This window comes from Anser anser, assembly GCF_964211835.1.
Source record: "Anser anser genome assembly, chromosome: 16".
NCBI lineage: Eukaryota > Metazoa > Chordata > Aves > Anseriformes > Anatidae > Anser > Anser anser.
The window spans coordinates 7,188,481-7,209,725 of NC_139737.1; the positions used below are offsets into that span (position 1 = coordinate 7,188,481).

At 38.0% G+C, this 21,245-nt stretch overlaps 1 protein-coding gene across 1 annotated transcript in view; it reads left to right on the plus strand.

Moving 5' to 3' along the window:
- Positions 1-21,245, plus strand: part of BCAS1 (brain enriched myelin associated protein 1) — a 48,564-nt gene that overhangs the window by 24,205 nt on the left and 3,114 nt on the right. Inside the window, 5 exon segments of the mRNA XM_083801463.1 lie at positions 2,786-2,821; positions 3,143-3,346; positions 10,923-11,087; positions 13,954-14,019; positions 17,641-17,910. Coding sequence (XP_083657589.1) covers positions 2,786-2,821; positions 3,143-3,346; positions 10,923-11,087; positions 13,954-14,019; positions 17,641-17,910 — 741 coding nt within the window.

The following is a 21,245-nucleotide window of genomic DNA, read 5'->3' on the forward strand; positions in this document are numbered from 1 at the left end:
GTACTGACAAACAATGAACTGTGCAGATATGTACATCTCCCTTACATCTCCTGTAGGGAAGGTTTAAGAGCTCAGCCCAACTATAATTGAGGCTTTAAGTTTCATGTTGACTTAATACGCACAGTCATGTGGTTGAAATTAGTGATTTGATGAACGGGGACATAACTGATATGACACAGGGAAGGAATAAGAACTTTCCTTCACAAATAGTTACTTTTCACTTGAAACGTAAAATTTAATATCTAATTTTAGTTTGAATGCAAAAAGCTTTGGTTTCAAGGATAATTTAAAAATGTTGAAAGAGCACACTTTTCACGCAAGTGGTTTTAGTTTTTATTTGTAATAAATTGCTGAAAACATTTCACCAGCTTTTGTCTCAAGGCCCATATATGGGCATTTCTATTTTTTTTCTGAAGAGGATAATATGCCATGGTGTTCTGTGGCAGGGAAGCAGAGAATTGAGGCTGTTTAGCCCAAAGAATGCAGAAGCAGAGCCCCTTTCACCGGGGGAGGAAAGTAATTAATATTTAATGCTTGTTCAAAACACCCACAGGGAGGTTTTGGTGAGTAGGGGGCTTTATAATTGACAGTTATATTTGAGCACAAGGCCAAGGGAATTCTTTAACACTTCCAAAACAACAATGTTCTTTCCACTGTCCTCTCATTTTGGAAATTAAAACTATCATCTGTTTTTCACTGAAGGAATAAACTTCCCAATGCATTAATACTACAATTCTTGCCAACTACTTAAAAAGTTAAAGTATCTACTACATTGATTGTATTTTAAATGTATTAAATGAAAACAAATTTATTTGTTCGTTGTTCATTAGGGCTTGCTTCTAGGTAAAAACATAACCAGTTATCATTTTTTTAAGGTGCTAGCTTCTCTTTAAAACATTTCAATCTTGAGAAATTCTAGGGAGAGATGACTTTTTCCTTTAGAATTCGATAGGTTTTTTTTTTATATATATCTGGGTCTGGAATGAAAGCTGTTATCTTTAAGAAAAGCAGCAACGCTAATATTTTGTAGTAATAAAACTTGTCTTATAAAATCTCTCTATTTTATTTACACAACTTTCTTTCCACACACAAAATACAGAAACAACTGGGACATAATTTGTGACATATTAGGAATAAGCACGATGGATTAAAATGGTGTTAAGTTAGCTTGTAAGGCTGATTGAAAGTGAAAATTCAAATCAGAAATCAGAGCACAGATGGGACAGGCAAGCCCTGACATTGTCACCTCTAGTTTAAACACAAGTTCTGCTTATATCTTTGAAATGGCTTATGTGTTAACGAGATGAATAGGGAATTAATTGGTTTGTTTGAAACAATCATTTTACTTAAGTATATGTAGTCTTTCTCATTAATTTTAGGCACTTCACAGGTTCTTCTGGAAGTTCTGTCTCTCAAGTCTTCCGAAATGCACTTATCTTAGTTAAGAAGAGATGGACTCCTAGGTTACCAGAAGCATTGTTTCTCAGTGTCCTGTTTACATAAATGCTTACAGCTTGTAAATACCGTTTGCAAACAATGTATGCATCCTAATATAAATTCATAACAAAGCTGATGCAATAGGATTTGGCAATTCGACTTCAGAGTTTTGATGGGATTTCACAGCTGGGGCTGTGTCCATCCTTTTATTCCCATCCATGTATGTTTGCCTTGCATTGCATGCCAGTTTTGTAGTGTAACTATACTGACTTTTGACTGGGAAGAAGAGAGTTAATCACTTATTTTCAGCATTAGCACTGAAGCCAGCTTGTGGCATTTACATTGCTTTTTACCAGTTGTTCTGGATCCTGCTCCTTAGAGCTAACCACAAAAAGAAGTTCTTGGCTCTTGCAAAATATTTCTCACCTATTCTTTTAAGAAGGCTGCAAAGAGTGTAGCAGGCTGCCAAAACCCAGTGGGCTGGGCTGACATTTACCTGTGTCTGGGGCTTGCTGCTGCCCTTTCATACAAATCTTATTTTTTACTGTACAGATACTTCAGTATAAGTGAAGATGGATGTCAGGGTTAATAGGTACTTGTATGTGTTACTGGCCAGAAATGACTTTAACAAACTGGGTTCCTCCTGGCTTCATGCATTTTGATGAAAGGGACCTGTGAGCATGAATTAATTTTTACAGAAAAATAAATTACACCTAATTGAGAAAAGTATAAATGGATGGACTAAACAACCCTACTGCACCTGCAGAGCTCTTCTTTGCAGTGCTGCAACCCCTGCTTCTAAGTTACAAAGCTGCTGCTGTTCTGTGCCCGTCGTTCCCAGGCAGCCGTCTGTCTGTGCAGCCAGGAGAGCAGAGCTGACTGCTCCAAAGGCTGACATTAGCACATCCGTGGCAGGCATGCAGCTCCCTTGGTGGAAAAGACCTGGCTCTGGCTTGTATGTGTGCACTGAAAGACACAGAGAGCTTAGAAAAATCTCTGCTAATGTCTTAAAACCCTGCGTCATGTCTTACCTGAAGAGACTGGAAACGCATATGTAAACATAGCTTTCTTTTTAGAGAAGAAGCTGAGGACTGCAAGCACAGTAGAATGATAGAATGAGCATGAAACAATTCGGTGCAAGGCTGCAGCGTTGCTGCAGGTAGGACAGGGGCTGGCAGTCCCTACAGGCAGCCTTGCCTCTGTCAGGGATCAGTTTCCATGGCTGCAGGAGCCAAGACTTCCACTAACATTCACTAAAAATTAAAAAAAAAAAAAAAAAAAAGACAATTCCTGAACTGTGTAACTGAGTGCTGACATTGTCAGACTTGTCTGTGTTGTTTCCCTCCAGGCTGCAAAGGAGACCCAACAGACAACTAACACCAAAGTGAGTAGGGTGATTCAAGTTACCTGAATGAATAATGCCATCAAAGGATGATTATTCTCATTGTCATTTTCAGTTTCAAAGACTGTTTTAATTTCTTTATCAATTAATCATCTCTATTATGGAGGATGGGTTGGTCTGTAATTTGTTTCCTTTGTTCAAGACAGGGCAAAGCCAGCTCATAAGCTGCACCTTACTGCTTTTTGTGTCCAGTGCACTGGCAGCCTGTTGTGCACTTACCACTTAAATCAGGTGATGCTTAAACATGCTGTGATTATCTTGTCATTCACATTTCCAACAGCCTGTGTGTTTGTTTATTTCTAGAGCACTGAACAGCAGCCTGTTAGCTCTGTGAAATCAGACAAAAATGTCCCTTCCTCTCAAGAGCTGCAGACAGCGAAGCAGAATACAAAAGCCCCCGAGCCTGCAGCCCAGCAGCAGGCAGCAGCCACTGAAGCCCCCAAAGAGGTGACAAAGGAGAAAGCATCATCCACTCCTATGCCACTCAGCAAACTCTTTTGGAAAAAGGTATGTCTGAATTTCAAAGCTGGTCCATCCCACAGCTCCCTCTTCACACAGCGTCTAGAGTTGCTGTGAAGCACACAGCAACAGTAAAGCAGTCACATCTGTGCAGCTGAGCACATCCTGCGTGCTGAGTGCATAGGGACATAAATACTCCATAGAGCTGCAAGTCCTTGTATGAGCTTCGAGCAGTCACGTGTACACATGGCTAATAACGGCAATTACTCCTCTGGAAAAATCTTGTAAAATCATAGTCTTTAAAACCTGTCTGTAGTATTTTTGAAAAATATTGCTGACGAAATACTAGTTGGTTTGGTTTTGGTTCTTGAGAAATGGTTTATTTCTGAATATCTGAAAACCTGGAATCTGGTGGGTCTATTCTTACTCAATACACCAAAAAAAAAGAAGTCATACAAGAGTGGATCAGTCTTTAAGTTTGGAGATTGAGTTCAATTGTTTAGAAAGATGCTCTCCCTCAGTTTAAACAACTTTAACTACAATAAAGACCAACTTCGAAAACACGGTTCCTGTTTCCATGATCCTTAGTGCTTTTTATGAGCTGAAGGATGCTTTCTTCCTTTCATTTAAGAGAAGAGCTGTGTTAAACTTTGCTGAATTGTTGTATGTTGAATAATTGTTTTTCTGGGCTTCTGTTTAAGTTCAAAACCCAGAAATGAAATGCTTCCAAATACACAGAGGCTGAAGGAGTGGCTAGCCCTCCACTGTTTCTTTAGCAATATTTTCCCTACTGGGCAGAGATGGTTTGAGTTCATTACTTGCATATTTAAAAAAAAAAAAAAAAAGTTTGGATATTTACAGAGTAAACAATCTTGAAAATGATCTAAGCTGTAAATGCTTGTTATTTGGGACTTCATTTCCTGTTGAATTGGGTAAATCAAGTATCTAGAATGACAGGAAACCTGTAAAGGAGGAGGAGGAGAGAGATTTTTTTCTATGTAGTTACTATTGCTACGGAAACCTTCTCCTCCATCTGAATAGTCTGGCTTATTTGAAAATGAATGGGAAGTAGGATGTATGCTGAGCATCATAAGAAAGAGTCCCTCTGGCAAATGTTTGCATGAAGTTTCAATGTAAAACTGAGTAATCCGGTCTGAAGTTCATATTTAATATTATAGCTAATATTTCATATTACAGCTAAGTTAAACTAGGTCTAGGTCTTTACAACAACTTTCATGGAAGTTCTGGAATCTCAAGCACCTCAGGACTTTTTACTGAAATTCCATCTTTCACTTTTCTGTTCATAATTCTGCATTTAATTTTACCTACATCATCACTGAAATAAAACTTTTTACCTCAGTGAATGGAAAGCATTGTGGAGAAAAATGTACAACACAGTGCTGAGTTTGGTTGCTACCAAAAATACTAAGGGTTACTTATATCACTGTACCAAATACACAGAGGTATATTAGAATATGAATCTGACATTCTACTTTATAGAACAAGCTTATTTATTCTTAGTACAAACTTTTTTATTTTTTTTCTGGAATCACCCTGAGACCCAGAGTTTCTGTAAGTTTTCTGAAGTAAATTTCTGCAATAGAGAATTGAATTCGTTCCTTAGGATTTTTTTTTAATTAAAAAAAAAAAAAAAAAAACAACCTTTAGCATTGAATCCTTACTTATAAAAGGCTGGTTTTACTTTACAGGATTTTCTTGACACAGAATAATACTATATTTCCTTTGAAAGACCTGGGTGACCCACTCAACTTGAGGGTTTAAAAAAAAAAAAAAGAGTATAGATGTATAAAAGTCCTCAGAGTACAGGTTAACCTCAAATTTCAGTTTGGTTTGAGGATTGTCTTTTTTTCTCCTGCAGTGATTTTTTTAATGTAGTGCTCTTCTGTTAGGATGGAGGATTGAAGCTAACAACTGTCCCAAATAGGTACATAACTCAGTCATGTGTAGTTCTTTTTTTTGAACTAACAAATAGCAGCTACGGTACTCAATAGTCCAGAATTCAGAACCCACTTCTTTCCTTCCAGGCAGTCTCTCAGATATCTGTCTTCCGATGAGCTTTCACTTCAAAGTATAGCTAATGAAGTGCTTGTCAACATGTTGCAGTTAATGCTGAACTGAATAAGTATGTTGAATTAGGATTTTTTTTTAACTCTGCAGATGGAAACCACTTTAACTGTATTTGCCCCACTTCCTGATCAGTCCACAAGAGAATTCTCATAAGTGTTACTCAAATGTTTGTCATATAAGTGTTTTTTAGCAAATGCTAAGGGATATTAAGAGAAAATTACAGATAATAATTTCACATATCTGTGTTGGAAACTTGGTTTCAAGACCTGGCAGATATCTGATCAGGGCAGAGAAACATAACACTTCATTTATATCTGATCAAAGTATGCAAGTAAATGATGGCGGGAGGGGACTCAGTATTAAGACTGCTCAAAATTATCTTTAAAAGCAGTTATATTAAAAAAAAAAAAAAAAAGAAAAAAGCAGTTGCAATTCTGTTGTCACAAGACACAGAAAAAGTGTTCTTTTTACTGGAAGGTATTTATGTACTGATAATACAAATAGCAAAATAGTTAGCTGTCCAGTGAAGCAGAACAACACTTTTTATTGCTGAGCCTAAGACCATACTCTGTCATAGGAAAGAAAAGGTAAATATTTGGGTGGAGTGTGCAAGGCAAATGTTAAAACTACCCAGGACTTATCAAGTTCCTGACAGAGTTTACCTGCTCCCATCCTGCAATATACCACCTGGTAGACAGGAGGGAAGGAGATTATGGCCTTTTTTTTTTTCCCTTTTTTTTTTTTTTTTTTTTTCTGGATGGATGGATGCAGAAAAAATTTAAAGAGAATTCCCTCCGGTTCAAAGAGCGAGTAAGGCAAACAATGGATTTTTGATGGCCAGTTCAAAATCTGTCTGGTTTTAACCATGATGACTGCTGGCATAGCTGGTGTTCTTATAGGTGGGAAAAGCCTTAAGCTCTTCAAACCAGTGAGTAAAAACAATAGGACTTTAGTCAGCACCATGTTCCTGGCTTGTTTACAGAATAGTGTGATTTTCACCATCAGCTGGCAGTGAGGAATATTAATTAGTCTGAACTGTGATAGCTCCTGACGTGCTGGGTGACACCGTCAGGCAGCAGCCTCAGGTGAGAAGAGGTTTAGGGTGGGGGTCCAAGGCTGCACTGATGGATGGTTAGGGCTGAGCTGCCTCCACTGCAGCAGCCTTTGCTGTCTTTGTGCTGGCAAAGAAGGGCAGGAAGGTGGTTAAAATCTTGCTAACCCTCCCTGCTTCCTGCCTGCGAGTCTGCAAGAGGCAGGAACAGACCTCAAGCATGACTGCTCTTTTAAGGGGAAACTTATTGAGCAAAAGGTCATCTCTCATAGCTTTTCTTTTATCTTAAAAATATGTTTCAGATAGGTGGTATGATTGAGGTAAGACAGAAGAACCATACCTTGATTCTTATGCAGTGGACTCCAGCACAAGATCAAAGCAGGGTACAGTGTTTACCTCAATTTTGAGGAAAGATGCAGCAAGCAAAATGAAAACTCTTATCAAAGTTTTCCAGATCACAAAATAAGTTATATTATCATAAGGGAAAGATTTCTACAGTCAAGAAAGTGGTGTGGTAATAGTTACCCATAAAAACAGGAAGGTTTGTAAGAACCAGAAAGAGAACAAAAAGGGTGAACAAACACTTTCAACTGTAACTGTTTAAGCTTATTACTAGAAGAAAATTAGGGACACCATTATTTAATAACTTGTAGAATGTTTTACAAACATAGTGAAAGAACGACCCTTGTAAACTACTCTTATAAAGCACATCTAGCAAAGATAGATTAAAATATTTTGGAAAACAGTGGTAGCTCTGCAATAGGAAGAGCAGAGAATGGCTCTCATGTAAATTCAGACAAATTTTTCATTAAATGTATTCTAAGCTTGTCAAAGAGTGCCTTTTAAAAAATAACAACCTACCATAACAATAGCTGCTGACTCAGGTTGAATTTATTACAGTTTATGTCTAAGGAAACTGGAGGCAGAATTTAGACCTATGAATCCAGCAACCTCAATTAATGTAATTATTTATAAGCAGATAACATGTTCATGAGGACACTTATGCATAAAAGATATATGAAGCTGATAGAACTTGGCTGTTTGCAAATTATTATTATATTTTTTATATTTTTATATAATAATTATATATTATATATATATAATTATATTATATACAAAAAGTGGTGTCCTCTTAAAATTAGTCACAACTTTGATACTATTTGATTTTGTCCCAGGTGAAGCAAAGAGGAAATTTAGCCATTGCTCTAGAGAACAGTTTAGGTTAACACAACATCATTCAAAGTTTATTAACTATTTATCTTTGTCAGTCTCTTCCTAACACTTTCAATTCCTGCCAGAATCACCTTTGTGATTCTCTTGAATGCACAAATGCAAATTTTTCTTCTAGCTTCTTAGGGGAAACAGGAACAAAAAATAAAAATTCTAATTGTAAAAGTGTCAGAAAACCTTCTTAGCAGGAAGAGGTTTTCTCCTCTGCTGAAAGACTATACACAGGCATTCTCTGCATCTCTGAAGTAATTTGCCTTGGTCGTTTGTCATTATTCTCCAAGAATCTCTGAAATAACAAAATCATAACAGTAAATATTCAGCATTCCATCTTGGAGAGAGAGAAGGGTAAACAAGCATGATTTCTGGGGATAATTACAAGAAAATTAGCATAAAATGATATTTTTAATTACAAGATAACCTGTAACTTCTACAACAACTTTGCCTAATAGGGCAAAAAATGAAAGTAACTCTACAGGTAAATGGTTTATCTGTTTAAAAAAAAATACCAATTAGTTATTTTAAAGCAGGATTTAAACCTTCCTTAAGCCTTCTGTGTAATATACAAGAAGTATAAAAAGACACTGAAGACACTTATTACTTTAAAAAAAACCAAACATCTCTGAATAGTTGACTATCACTTAGCTCTCTATTTTATTTTATTTTATTTTTTAAATAGACAGTGCTTTTCAGAGTTTGACATTTCGTCTCAGGGTGCATTTGTTAGTAGAGACACTAATGTCGTTGCATAGAAGTAGCTTGAGAGACAAAACTCATTTGGGTTGCAGCTATAACAGCATAGCAGTAATATGATGCCAAACTGTAATCTTTGAATGATGAGCTCCCAGAAGCCAGGTTGCTGCTTTATTGAGCCAGTGTTCTAACACGTGCAATGAATCTCCTCTTCAAGCAAATAGATGGTGAATTGATTATATGTATGTGAACGAGGCAGAAGTATAGGCTAAAATTATTATAGATTATCTCAGAAATGTTCATAAATATAAATTAAATATACAATTCTGTGGGGATGGGTGCTGTGATTCAGTCACCTCAGGTAGTAGGAGAAGAGGAATATTTATTCCTGCTCTCCCTCACTCCCCCAAAGTCATTTTATCCACAAAAGGGAAGGAGGAAAGTACAAAGCAGAATCTGTCATGTTGCTCTAGAAGTCTGTGGTGAAGCAGCCCTGGTCCCCCCAACTCAAAAAGAATATCATTAAACTAAAGGTATAATACTAAGAGTGAACAAGTGCATAATTATTTTGAAAGGCTTTGTTAGAAGAACTACATAAATTAAGATTTTTTTTGGCTCAAAAAATTTGGCAGAAACAATGGTGACAGCAATGCAGAATGACTACTGTAACATTAAACGTGAACAAGAAAGATCAGTCGTTTTTGCTCAAAGTAAAATCAATAGAGTGTTAAATGGAATTATTTGGTCACAAAAAGTACTTCCCACATAACGCATACTTCAGCTGCAGATTTATTTATTTATTTAGTCACAGGGTGCTGCTGGATATCAGGAGATTAAGGCAACTCAAGGTGTTTAGCTAAATTTAAGTAGGAAAAAACTATCAGGAGCTGTTAAACCAGAGATACTACATGGGAATCACTGAGTTGAAGATGATCAGAAAAGTATCTGAGGGCAGTAGTACTTTAAGCTGCTGCTACAGGAGGCACCCATTTTTTGACCACAGAGATAAGATCTGATGCTGTGGTGAATCTTTGGTATTATCCTTTAAATTGTTCTCATGTTGTGCATGTGGCTAAAATTAGTTTCATCAAAATTCTTATGAGTATGCATGAAATGTGAGTTACTGTATGTACATGTAAAAATTGTGAAATATAATTTATTGAGACTTATTTACAGCACTTCTTTCCTATAGTAATCAGTACGCATTTCAGCTGTAGTTTCTATACTTTTAAACAGAAATCTGTGTTTAAAATACCAATAATGAGGATGACTGCTTTTGTTTGATTTGATATTGAAGGCTGAGTGTAACTTACGCTGCCCTTACAATATTCTGCACCTTTCTGGGTAGGCTGCAAAATGGCAAAGTGCTAGCTTCAGGTCAAATTACCTGGTTATTAACATAATAGCTCCTTTATGGCAGAAAGGAAGACACTTCATACAGTTTCAGCGGGATGGGAATTAATTAGTGGTTCTTGTGGGCACAGGAGAATGCTATTTACCAGGGCGTTTATAAAAGGCAGAAGAATCAGCTAAGGGAAGGCATGCCCAGCCTCCTGCCCAGGTGTGCTTCCACCTCCTCCAGCAAGGAGCCTCCTGTTCATGCATGCTGCACTGCCCAGCTTTTGTCCTCCCCTTAAACTCATTGAGGGCTCCCAGGACAGCTTTGAGAAGGCTGCGGAATGAGCCAGGCAGAAGATTAATAAATCTTAGGGGGATCCATATTTCAAAGGAGTTTACAAACTGCATGCCTCCTGTTGAAGTCTTGTTATAATAGAAGGAACTTTCTTGTAATGCACAAAAGCTCAGTGGGATTCAAAATCCTTCTATAAAAGCAACATTGCTGAGTACCCAGCAGATATTCTTGAACTCAAATGGGGGTCAAGATTATTGAAGAGGATGACTGCAACCCAGGGGATTAGGTGAGATAATAAATGAGCTAAGTGAGTACCTTATACCTCAAGAAGTCATTTGTCTTTGCAACTGGGAAAGGAAGCTAGCAAGGCAAATGTGGCTGGCCTGAGAACGCTGTGACTGTGATCCTGAGTTTCAATATTTCACTGTCAAAGAAGGGTGCTAAACAATTTTAACAATTAGTGTCTATGCTGTTGTGTGTGTTTCTTCTTGAATTACTTAATCTTATTACTGCTTCTGGGTGTGAACACCTGGGCATGAGCTTTTTCTCATTTTTTAAAGGTTTTACTTAAATGTCACCTACCCACGGCACATACTGCTATAAATAATTGCAGTTAAAATTTCCTTAAAAATTGTGTTTAGGAACTGTTACCCCACTATTCAAGAAAAGCTGTTTCTTCAATGTAATGAGTGCTTAAAATCCCACTGGCTTATACACTTTTTTGAACTGGAATGAATAGACTTCCTAAAGAACCTGTACAAATGTAGTGAAGCTAAGAGAATGCTTTCACTCAATATTTGTTCCTCTTGTCCCACCTTACTGTACTGCTGAAACACTTTGATTGTAATCTCTTAATGAGTGAATTTGATTTTTATTTTTTTTGTCTGACATTTTTTTCTGCATTTTTAATGTTTGCTCAAACTAATCCCCAGAACACATCGGAAGAAGCAGAGATCATAAGCAACGAAAAAGCAGATGCATCTTCAGAAGCTGTGGCTCCTGACAAAGACGAGAAAAGCCCAGAAGCAGCAGAAGTGAAACCTAGAAAAGAAGAAAGCAAAACCCCCAAAGCAAACCTGAGGAAGTTTTTCAAACTGGTAAGCGGGACGCTGTGAATTGCAGCTTGAACTGCGAGTCTGGGGGTGGTGGTAAGGTTTGAAGTTATTTCCAGAGCTCCCTAAGAGGTGCAGAGCGCAGGCATGCCTGCTTGCTGCACCAGGGATGCTGCTTCCCCCAGAGCATCCAGAGCATTCGACATCCTGCAGCTCCCTCTGGCGGCTTGGCCGAGGGCTGCCCGGGGCTGCCGCAGCTCGCCCGGCTCCGAGCTGGCCCCAGCTCCCCTGCCCAGGTGGGGCAGGGCCCTTTAGGGGCGACCCAGCAGCCTGAAGTGCCTCCGTGCCTTCAGCTGCACGGATTGCTTCTGCTGGATGGGAGGCTCGGGGTGCTGCTCCTGGAGGCAGGTGAAATGTCTCTGCACCGCTGTGAGCGCTGGGCTTGCTGCGGGGAGTCGTGCTTCTACCACTGGAACCCGTTATTGCAGCTTGTGCTCAGTTAGCTAGGCTGGCACGTACTAAGATGCAGTTGCTGCTTCAGTGTTGTTATAAATTAGATGAAAGAAAGGCACAAAGTAGAGTCTAATCCTCTGCCCCAGAGGAAAACTGGAAAGCAGAAGGAAGGCACTGAGGTGTTAACGTGGCTGGTGTTGTCCTGGAGTTGTAGGTATGAAGAGCCACCCCAATGAATCCGTGCGCAAAGCACAGCCAGACAGTGTTCCTCAAAAGAGGAACACTGCTAAACAACTAGCTTCTGTAATGCTTGTGGGCTAATGATGAATGCTGAAAGTGAATGAAAGGGATGAAATGATAACCTCATATTATGATCCACTCAACCTCTTTCACTTGGAAATCTGGACAAACCTGAACCCAATGCCTACACGTATCTTGTGTTCCATCTCTCACCAGGGGTACTGGGGCAGGAGGCTCCTCCAGGAGGGGTGGGAAATACCTCAAAGTGCTATCAGTCTGCACAAACCGTACCATCCTTATGATGCAGGTCACTGACTCATCTGGTGTATCATCTTTGAGCTTTCTTCTTGCCTTGCTGTAGATGAAGCAAGCCATGAAACCTTGCAAGATAAGATCTTAACAAGTACAAGTTATGGCCTCTGAAACAAATGGTGCTGGGTATGGGAAGAAAGGTGGCAGGACTTCTGCAGTAAAACCCAGTGCTCCTGCTGTAGATGTACTTTATTGTTCAGTCTCCTTTTTGGCAAGTTATAGTTATACCAGTTACCTATCTGGCTGGTCAAACTTGATTTTATTATTATTATTATTATTATTTTCTCTTACATTATTATGATTGTCTACTGGATTTCTCTTCTGCATGAAGATGGTGATCCCAAGGTTTCTATATAAATTTCTGCAAAGACAGAAGACATTTGTGTCTTGCTGCTTTTGATATCGGGCAAGAAAATTTTAAAAAGTTAAAAAGAGGTGGTTGTTTTAGCATAAATTTTCTTAATGTTAGTAAATTTTTCTGAAGGCATTCAGACTAGACTTGCTGAAATAGAAATGCAAGCTAGATGTTATCACAACACATCTTCATGCACTCTGGACTGAGTTTCTATCCTGCAGTGTTAAGACAGACCACACTGTGCTTCCTCTCCTCCATTTCTACAACCTCTTACACAGATAAAAAGAGTCACGAGCATAAACATGCAAGAGACCGAGCAGAGGCATGTTCCAGAAATAATATCTTCCCCACAATTTGTGACAAGTAATTAATTGTCATAGTGATTCAGTTTTCTACTATGCTGCTGCTACATATTGATTTTTCTGTGGCTTTATGAGAAAATCAGAGACTGAAAAAACTCCTTGCAATAACACCATACTTAGGATCAAGCAGATAATGTTGTGCTTCAAATAACAAATCTACAAGCAGCAGAAAACCACAAATCCTCCTGATCTATCTTTAGAACAAAAGTCACATCCTTTCATTGTTTTCATTGAACTTACGCAATGAAAAATGACATTTAAATTTGGGCACTTTGAAATTCTGGTGTTTATTTTATTCTTTACTGCTAAGCTCTTTGGCTTATATGGTACTCAAGAGACTACTATGTTGAAGCCTATAACACTTTTTAATTAAACACGTACAGGCCATTCCTTTTCTTTCATATTACTAATTGTAACTAAACCTTAATCTAGTTGTCACAAACCTTGTAATATTCACTCATTGAGCTAGTTTGTCAAACAGGTTTTTCTCATTTTTAAGTCTAGATAGAAAGAAGGGATCATACCTTGACAATGTATTTCAGAGTCAAGGTTTGCTCTGCCTGTGCTATAGCCTCAGGGTCTGCTTTGATTCTCCTGGCTGGGAAGAGCAGGCACCAAGAAGGGCTGCGACATAGACACATGTAGAGAGAATCCAAAAACTGAAAAGCAAAAATTGGAGAGAATGGATGCTGATAAAATGTAAATATATATATATATATCTGTAGCGTTAAGTGTGTTTTAATTATTCATGGAATATACACTTAGTGTGATGGTAAACTAGAAAGGTAGTTACGCTAGACCTTATAAGGCAGGTTTGTCTCTGAAAAGCAAGCAAAAGCTCTTTCCTACAACATTACAGTGGCAGGGTTGATAGCACTGTCTTGTTTACTGCCTATGATCTCTGGTCCACTGAGACTTCATTGAAATTTCAAACTCCTTAATGGGAAAATTACCATGCAAAAGGCAGTCATGTCATATACCAAAAAACAAAAACAAAACAACAAAAAATACTTTGAATTGTAGGTATTTCAAAAATGTTGGTAGAGGTCCTGAAATGTCTGTTTTTGGTTTAGTACTGTAAAAAGTATCCTTAATCAAACCTTGCATTGTTTGATTTGTGTGTTTTCATATTAATTAATGTTTCAGACAAGAACCTAGATAGAATTCCTATAATCCTTTGTTATTTTAGTCAGGCAAGGGTGATGGAGGGACAACCCGTTCAGAAGAGGTAAATGGCCCAAGCCCCAGTCACCAAGTAAGTGCCTAGATTTTTTTCATCTTCTGGTGATGGATTGCTATCACCTCATTCCGCGCAGCTTTAGCTTTTGAAATGTAAAAAAAATCACTGAAAAAAGTATTATATTCCCACTTTCATATATTTCCTCATTTCTTTACTTCTCTCTATTTTATCTGTTTATACCATTAAACAAGATTTTAAAGAATCACTGTCAGATTAAAAATCACGCTTTTTGTCTTTTGTTAAAATAATTAATGTTTTTTTTTTTTACTTTTCTCTTTTTCTTGTTATTTATTTTCTGCTGGTATAGGCAGTGAAACTAAATAGAATGATTTTTACTTTAATGTACATGTGTCTGCAGAGGAAAGGATCATTTAGGTGGAAACTCATGTAGAAGAAAAGTGAAAGTGAGAATGAAAACTCTTCACTGCCATTTAACAAAAGCCATGAAAATATTTTCTTTTTGCTTTATTCTATGTTCATAAAATTTGAATCAAAAATTCAATATGACCTTTGCATTTTATTACTTATGGCTTTAAAAATGCCCTAGAAAAAATCAAATTTTTATTAGAAATGGAAATATTACTTTTTCTGAAAGTCAAATCCTCAGGTTGAGATATCCAGTGACAAGAGATAAGACTCAGGGTCTGTGGAGGTTGTACTGAAAAGTAACACTTCAGAATTTTATTTTTATATTTCTTCTTAATTATTAGCAAAAATGATTTTCTCCCTTTTATTTACTTTTTTTTTCATGGTGTTCTGGGATACCGAGGTTAAATTTTATGAATTCTTTCTTTAAAACATCGCAGAATACAGGAAGTCTGGTCTTGTGACATTTATTCTTTATTTCATACAATAGTTTTCTGAAATGATCTGGTTAAGTGGCTAAAAGTTACCATCCCAGATCTATTATTTTTAGTATTTTATTATTTTAATTAGCAGTCAGTTTACTTCCTTTTTTTAACCAACTTATTAGTCCTGCTGCTTATTTGTACTGGTATAATTTAGCACAACTTTGTGCTCAAGGAAGGCTTCATTTGCTGTAGACTTCCTTTTTTAGATTTTCTGTGTAACAATCCCCTTAAATTTTGCCATACCGTTTCTAGAATTCTGTGATTCTTCACTTTTCATCACTGCCACTCTGCAGAAATGCATTACAGCAGTTATCCAAAGTCTGTCAAAATTTATGGGGTTGGTCTTTTGCATTTAAAAAGCAGCCTTGGATTAAGGCTTCCTATAACATGATGGGAAAAACACTATCCTGTTGATTTTTTTTTTCTTTCATTGGCACTGTTAAAGCTGAGAGAGTAAAAGCAATCTGTCAGGTGCAGATCAGCCTTCAGTATAAGAAACATTAGCATGTTTCATTATTCATAGGTTTCACTTTGTATTTCCTGAGCTGCTCCCATCAATATAAAACATGCCAATTTCCTGCCTTTCAAGGTTAATATGAAACACCTCAAAGAGATTATCTGATTGATTTTTTTTTTATTATTATTATTTTGCCTGGAAAATGTATTACAAATATTTCTTTAAGTGTTTTGTTTGACTAACATCAAAGGCCCAAACCTGCTCCCAGAAATAGTCCTGTTGTATCCAGTTTGCATTCGGCTGCAATACTGCAACTATCAGACACCTACACAATCAAATATGTGTGGTGAGCAAGACTTGACTCTAATTTAACACCCACAGAATAAACCCACAGATTTCACAGTGTGTTAATAAGGGCTAGAAGTTATGGCACCTTTGAACTCTGACATATCCAGTCTCATCGCTGTATTTTGGGTGCTGTGGTTATTTTTGAATCGAATGTGCACATTTGCAATTGCACCAAAGGGAAACGTTTCAAAAGCAAGCTAAGGCAAATAAGAGTAAGAAGGATCTGAGTGCTTCCTGTTTTATAGTTAAAATGAATCAAAATGAAAGACACAATTAAATTCGGGCTTATGAAGCTCTGTTTGTCCCTGTGCTGGGAGAGCTCCTACATCGCTTGGGTACTTGGAGGTGTGTCCAAGCAGGATGCTTTCCTCAAGCGAGGTGGACAAGGTGCAGGCAGTGTGCGACGTCTGTGCTGCTCCCTGGACTGTTCTCCTGAGCTCTGGGCTTCCTGAATTTGCATTGATAAACTATTGGCACTCAGATGGTGTCTGCCCATGGTGTACAGGGCTGCATCTACACGTTTCATGTGCTGTCTTCATGAGTTGCCTGCAGAACTAGTGTAAAGACTAGCTTCGTGATTGTCCTTTAAACAGGCAAATCCAGATGTAAGCAAACACACCCACGTCTGCTCTCTGCAAAAGGAAATAGTTAAATACAAGCCCATATTTTGTTGAGGACTTAAGATAGCTGGTCAAGACTGAATGTATTAAATGTTTGCAATACAAACAAGTTTGCAACTTCTATAACTTTCATGTGTTTGGCGGTTTTCTTTTTAAGATTAGGTGGGGAAGAAAGATGAATCAAGTGGAAAAAAAAAAGCTAGTAGCAGTATTGCTAACCATTCTCATTCTTGTTTCCCAGAAAATTAGTGTGTCTTGAGGGTTGTGTTGTTGTTGTTTCTGTTTGTTTTTAAATAGATCTCAGAGGTGTATTTGCATTCTATTTGTCTAGAGTTTCTGCTTTCGGGTTTTTGTCTGAAATTGTGTCTGAATACGTATTTGTTTTGAATGAAACCTAACCTTCACATAAGTGTATAAGTCCAGGCTTTTAGAAGAACACTAAACATTTCAAGAGTAACAGCAAAATCCACAAAGTTGGAAAAATTACATATCGTTAAGCTCTTAGCTGTGCCATAAGTGCAGATGTAAGATTTCCAGCTTTTGAACATGGTAAATTTGTATGCTCATTTATCACAGTGTTTTAAATATTATTTTAGAAAATAAATAAAGTAATGTGATTTTTGGCATAAGGAAAAAACATATCTAGTCGTTTGCTTCTATGGAAATAGTGACAGTTTCATTGACTTATCAGTTGTTTGCCAGGTCTATGTTTTTTCCTTTGAACTTCAAACATATCCCATACTTCTCTAAGTTTCAGAATCTCTGCCTTTACTATAAATAGGTACACTGTCATTGTGTTTGTCTTTGGAATATTTACTCTCTCTTCTTTTGCACTTATAATGGGATTTTCTATGTGCTATTCCATAGCTAAGCCCTGTGTTTTTAATTTGTGGTGAAGCGTTGCCATTTTGTAGAGACATTTACAATCTTTTGCTTAATATGTCTTTTACTTCCTTCCTCCCCCAGACCTTTGCCTAGCACTTTTTGGGTGTTTGCACAGCCTGGAATGCAAAAGCTGGGGGAGTAACAGTGGGAGTGCATGCCTGTGACTCTGTGCATCTCTGCATGCATGTTCCCTGGCTCCTAAAGCAGCTTGAGCATAAATGTGTGTAAATAAGTCTGTGCAGCAATGGCTGGATCTTGCAGTCCTTGCTCATGTAAGTAACTCTGTCAGCTCCCTGGGAGTACTTCCCTGAGTCAAGGCTGCAGGAGTCAGTCCTGAAATCTGGAGACGAAAACCTGTTGGACAGCAGGATTTCTCCCTGCCAGGTGGCCTTTCATTTCTAAATATATTTATGGATCGCCTTCCAAAATGTTTACATTTCCCTCTAAAAATAACCATTGTTTGAAACTGCTTTAGACATCAAACTCCACAGAGAGGCCAGTTGCCACAGCTGAAAGTGAACCTGTGGGCCAAAAGAGCAAAGAGAGTTCAAAAGACAAGAAGTCGACAGTGGAGCTGAGCAAGCAGAAAGGCAGCAAACAGGAAGCCAGAGAGCAGCCAGACTCCAGGGAGCAGCAAACAGCCGAGACCGACTCCATCCAGAACAGAGGAGACGCATCAAAGGAACCCTCCTCCTACAAGAGGACAGAGAAGAGGCAGTCACTTGGAGGGTTTTTTAAGGGCCTTGTACGTTAACTTAATCCTATCTGTTAAGTTATTTCTCAGCTGATTTAAGCACCCGACCTGCAAGCTGCTAACCCTGCGAGTTTTGTGCTTCGGTGCACAGTGCTCTAGTGCCAGGACTGGAATTTCATAAGCAGCTTGCAGGTCTAAGGGTAAACAGAAAATTTTGGCAAAGGTGAGAAAACTTGGACCTCAGGGCACTGATTCACAGGCAGGTACAATTTACTATGGGACAGCCATAATTGCTCCCACACCCTTTTTATAGGTTCATACTTTGGCTATGGGGATGATTCAGCTGCTCTGGTAGCAGGTGCTGAACCACTTACAAATTATGGTGCCTATATAAAGGAAAAGCGAGGGTGATGTCAGTTTGCTGGAGTAACCTGCCTCCCGTGATGGTGGCTCAAATGCTGCTCCAGAGCACCTGGGACATCCCTGCAAGGAGCAGTAGACCAAATTCCAGGATAAAATCCAGATAGAGTTCTTGATGGATGGGAGCCAGCACAGATGTCACAAGATAAGCTCCTAGCATTAGTAATTAATTATGGACTAGTTAAAGAAACAAAAACACACGGTACTTTTTTTTGTGTTATTTTGTCAAATTGTACCCTAAACTTGATGTGCCCCCACACACACACACTTCACTGCAACCTGAAGTGGAGATATGAAAGAATTCAGGACACTAAAAATCTGAGTTTCTGTAAGACTTTTTATTACTGATGCAACAAGTGCTTCCTCAGAGCACTAAATAGATCAATTTTTCTAGGACTACCTCTGGAGCCTCTCTGCAAGAGGACAGATTTCCGTTACTTTTTATAAATCAATTGGAAAGAAACATTTTGCTTCTCTTTCCTCCCATTGCCACAACAGCAATGAACACAGAGTTACGGTCTCACTTTTTTTTTTTTTAGCATCTTTTGGGAACCATGTCTGTAACCTGAGCTTCATCACAAAATTCAAGTGGTGGAAAAAAAACCTCAACTGATTTGACTACGTTACCTGCAATGATTCCTAGTGAATCTATTTCCTCTTGCAAGATATATAGTGGTTGGTTTTTTTTCCTCCTTCCCTACTCTGTTTCTAAGGCTGTCACGAAATGAAAAAGACAGCCAGTCATCCCTCCTGGGTCTGAAAGAAGAAATGTCAAGCAATACAGAGTGAAAGGGTAACACACATTTGAAAATTAGCCCTATTAGGACATGGGGTTATAAAATCAGGCTGCCATGCAGACCAATATGACTCATTCTGAGGCAGATGTTTTTCCACATCATAAGAAGTATTTAATTTACACGCATTTCACAGAATTACTATATATCCTACAGAGGGTTATTTGCATTACCAAAATAATTATGCATTATCAGGGGAATTAAGAACAAAAGAAAAATAACTTTTTGAAACATTGATTAGCAACAGTTCAGCCATTTCTGCTTTCTGCATTTCACCCTGCTGTGCTGGGGTAAAATCCTGGTCCATCATGAACCCCTGGAATGTTTCTGTGCGTTTCAGTGGAGCAAGAAAGTCTTGGAGCTCATCTGTAATATTATTATTTATATTATTATATTATTTATATATATTATTTATATATTATTTATAATTATATATTATTATACTTTTATTATTATTGTTTTTGCTTAGCACAGCATGAGAAAGAGAGGACAGTTTTATACGTATCTGTGTATTATACTATTTAATTGAAGTTACCAAACCCGTGCACGTTCACATGCATGAACACTTTTCTTTCCTCACCTCCTTCTGTCTCCAAATTTCTGTATGAAATTTCCATGGCGAACAATATAAGTGCATGTGTGTAACACCTGATCCACGCTCTCAAGCATGGTGTGTAGGTCTCCAGACGTGGAGACCTGCAACATCCCCCATCCCAGCAGTAAAACCAGGAGTCCTGGCTTAAACCATGTACATGATGGTAACATTTTTTTTTTTTCTTGTTATAGGTTATCTAGAAACGGGCCAAAGGTTAACTACCTCTATGATTTCTGGAGACAATTGAGATTTTTTTTTCTTTTCCTAGTCTGGTAATTTATTGTAATTAAGCACTGACAGCTCTCCTTTATCATGATTCTCACTGAATGTATGAGGAAGGGTTTTTCTGTCGACAACTGCACTTTGTATAATTTCATTCATATGAACTGTGCCCAAAATTTTCTTGTAGAGTTTAAAAGTAGATACTAATTTAGAATTATTCCAAAAAGGATCCAGAGATAGTAGGAACTATGAACTAGTGAGGAAAAATGCTTTTAAGTGCAAGTTCGTGAAAGAGTCAGAGATGCAGGAAAGGTATCTGTGATTCGGGGGGGGGGGGGGGAAAGCTTTTTGATCAAGAGAGAAGGTTATGCAGGGGTTAAAAGACCGTTCTGGGAAAAAAATGCAGAATAAAGGTAGAGGAAGTAAAGGTATTCTGTGAGATATTTTTGTTGCTCAAGTAGTATACCGGACAGTTCGGCTGTATAGCCCCTTGTCTTCTGTTGCAATTGTAGATGGAGGGAGGGGAAAAAAAAAGAGGTATGTTTATGGAAAATATATCCCGGGAAATGACTACCTCTTTTTCAGTATCTCAAAGATTACCCGCACCTAAGAAACCTAGTTCTGTAATGCTTTGAAAAAAATAATCTACACATCTCCTAAGTAATCAAACTAAGACCCAGGAAGGTGTAATCATTAATCTAAAAGTGTTAGATCAGACACAAACCAATGCCAGAAATTTCCTTTCAAGATAACAGCTCAGGTATCTGGTAACAACTCAGGAAAAAAAAACATATATATATATATTAAGCTTTATACTGATGAAATGGAAACAGAAGATGTTTAACGAGATCTTACGAGGTCTTACTTGCTCACAAAACCCATGCCCACTGAGCTCCTGCTAAACTCTGAAGAGCTGTTTCAATAGCAGCTATTTTAACAACACTTTCTCCTCAATCTGTTGATTCGTCTGGGAAAGGGCACAGAGTAAGAGGATGTCATAGTGCAGGAATGCGGCTGATGAGAACGTTTCAGTTCAAGCATCTGCTCCCAGTTGGGCTAAAAAATACGGAAACTTTTGATACGAACGGAGCCACTTATGCAAGCAAACAGTATTATGGCCTGGTTGTGTGGTTTTGGCACGGGTGGTAAGGTCCAGTGGCTGTTCCTATGTGAAAAGAGATGAATTTCTAAGCTATATAAAATGCAAAGGTATTTAGTAAAATTAGAAAGATTAGATTAGAAATTTAATGGGGGGGGGACAGAAGATTAATGGTATTGTTTTCTGAGCTGGAATAACTCATACTGAAGTTGTCAGAAGCTGGAAGTGCTTAGCATGTGGAAACTATTCTGACCTA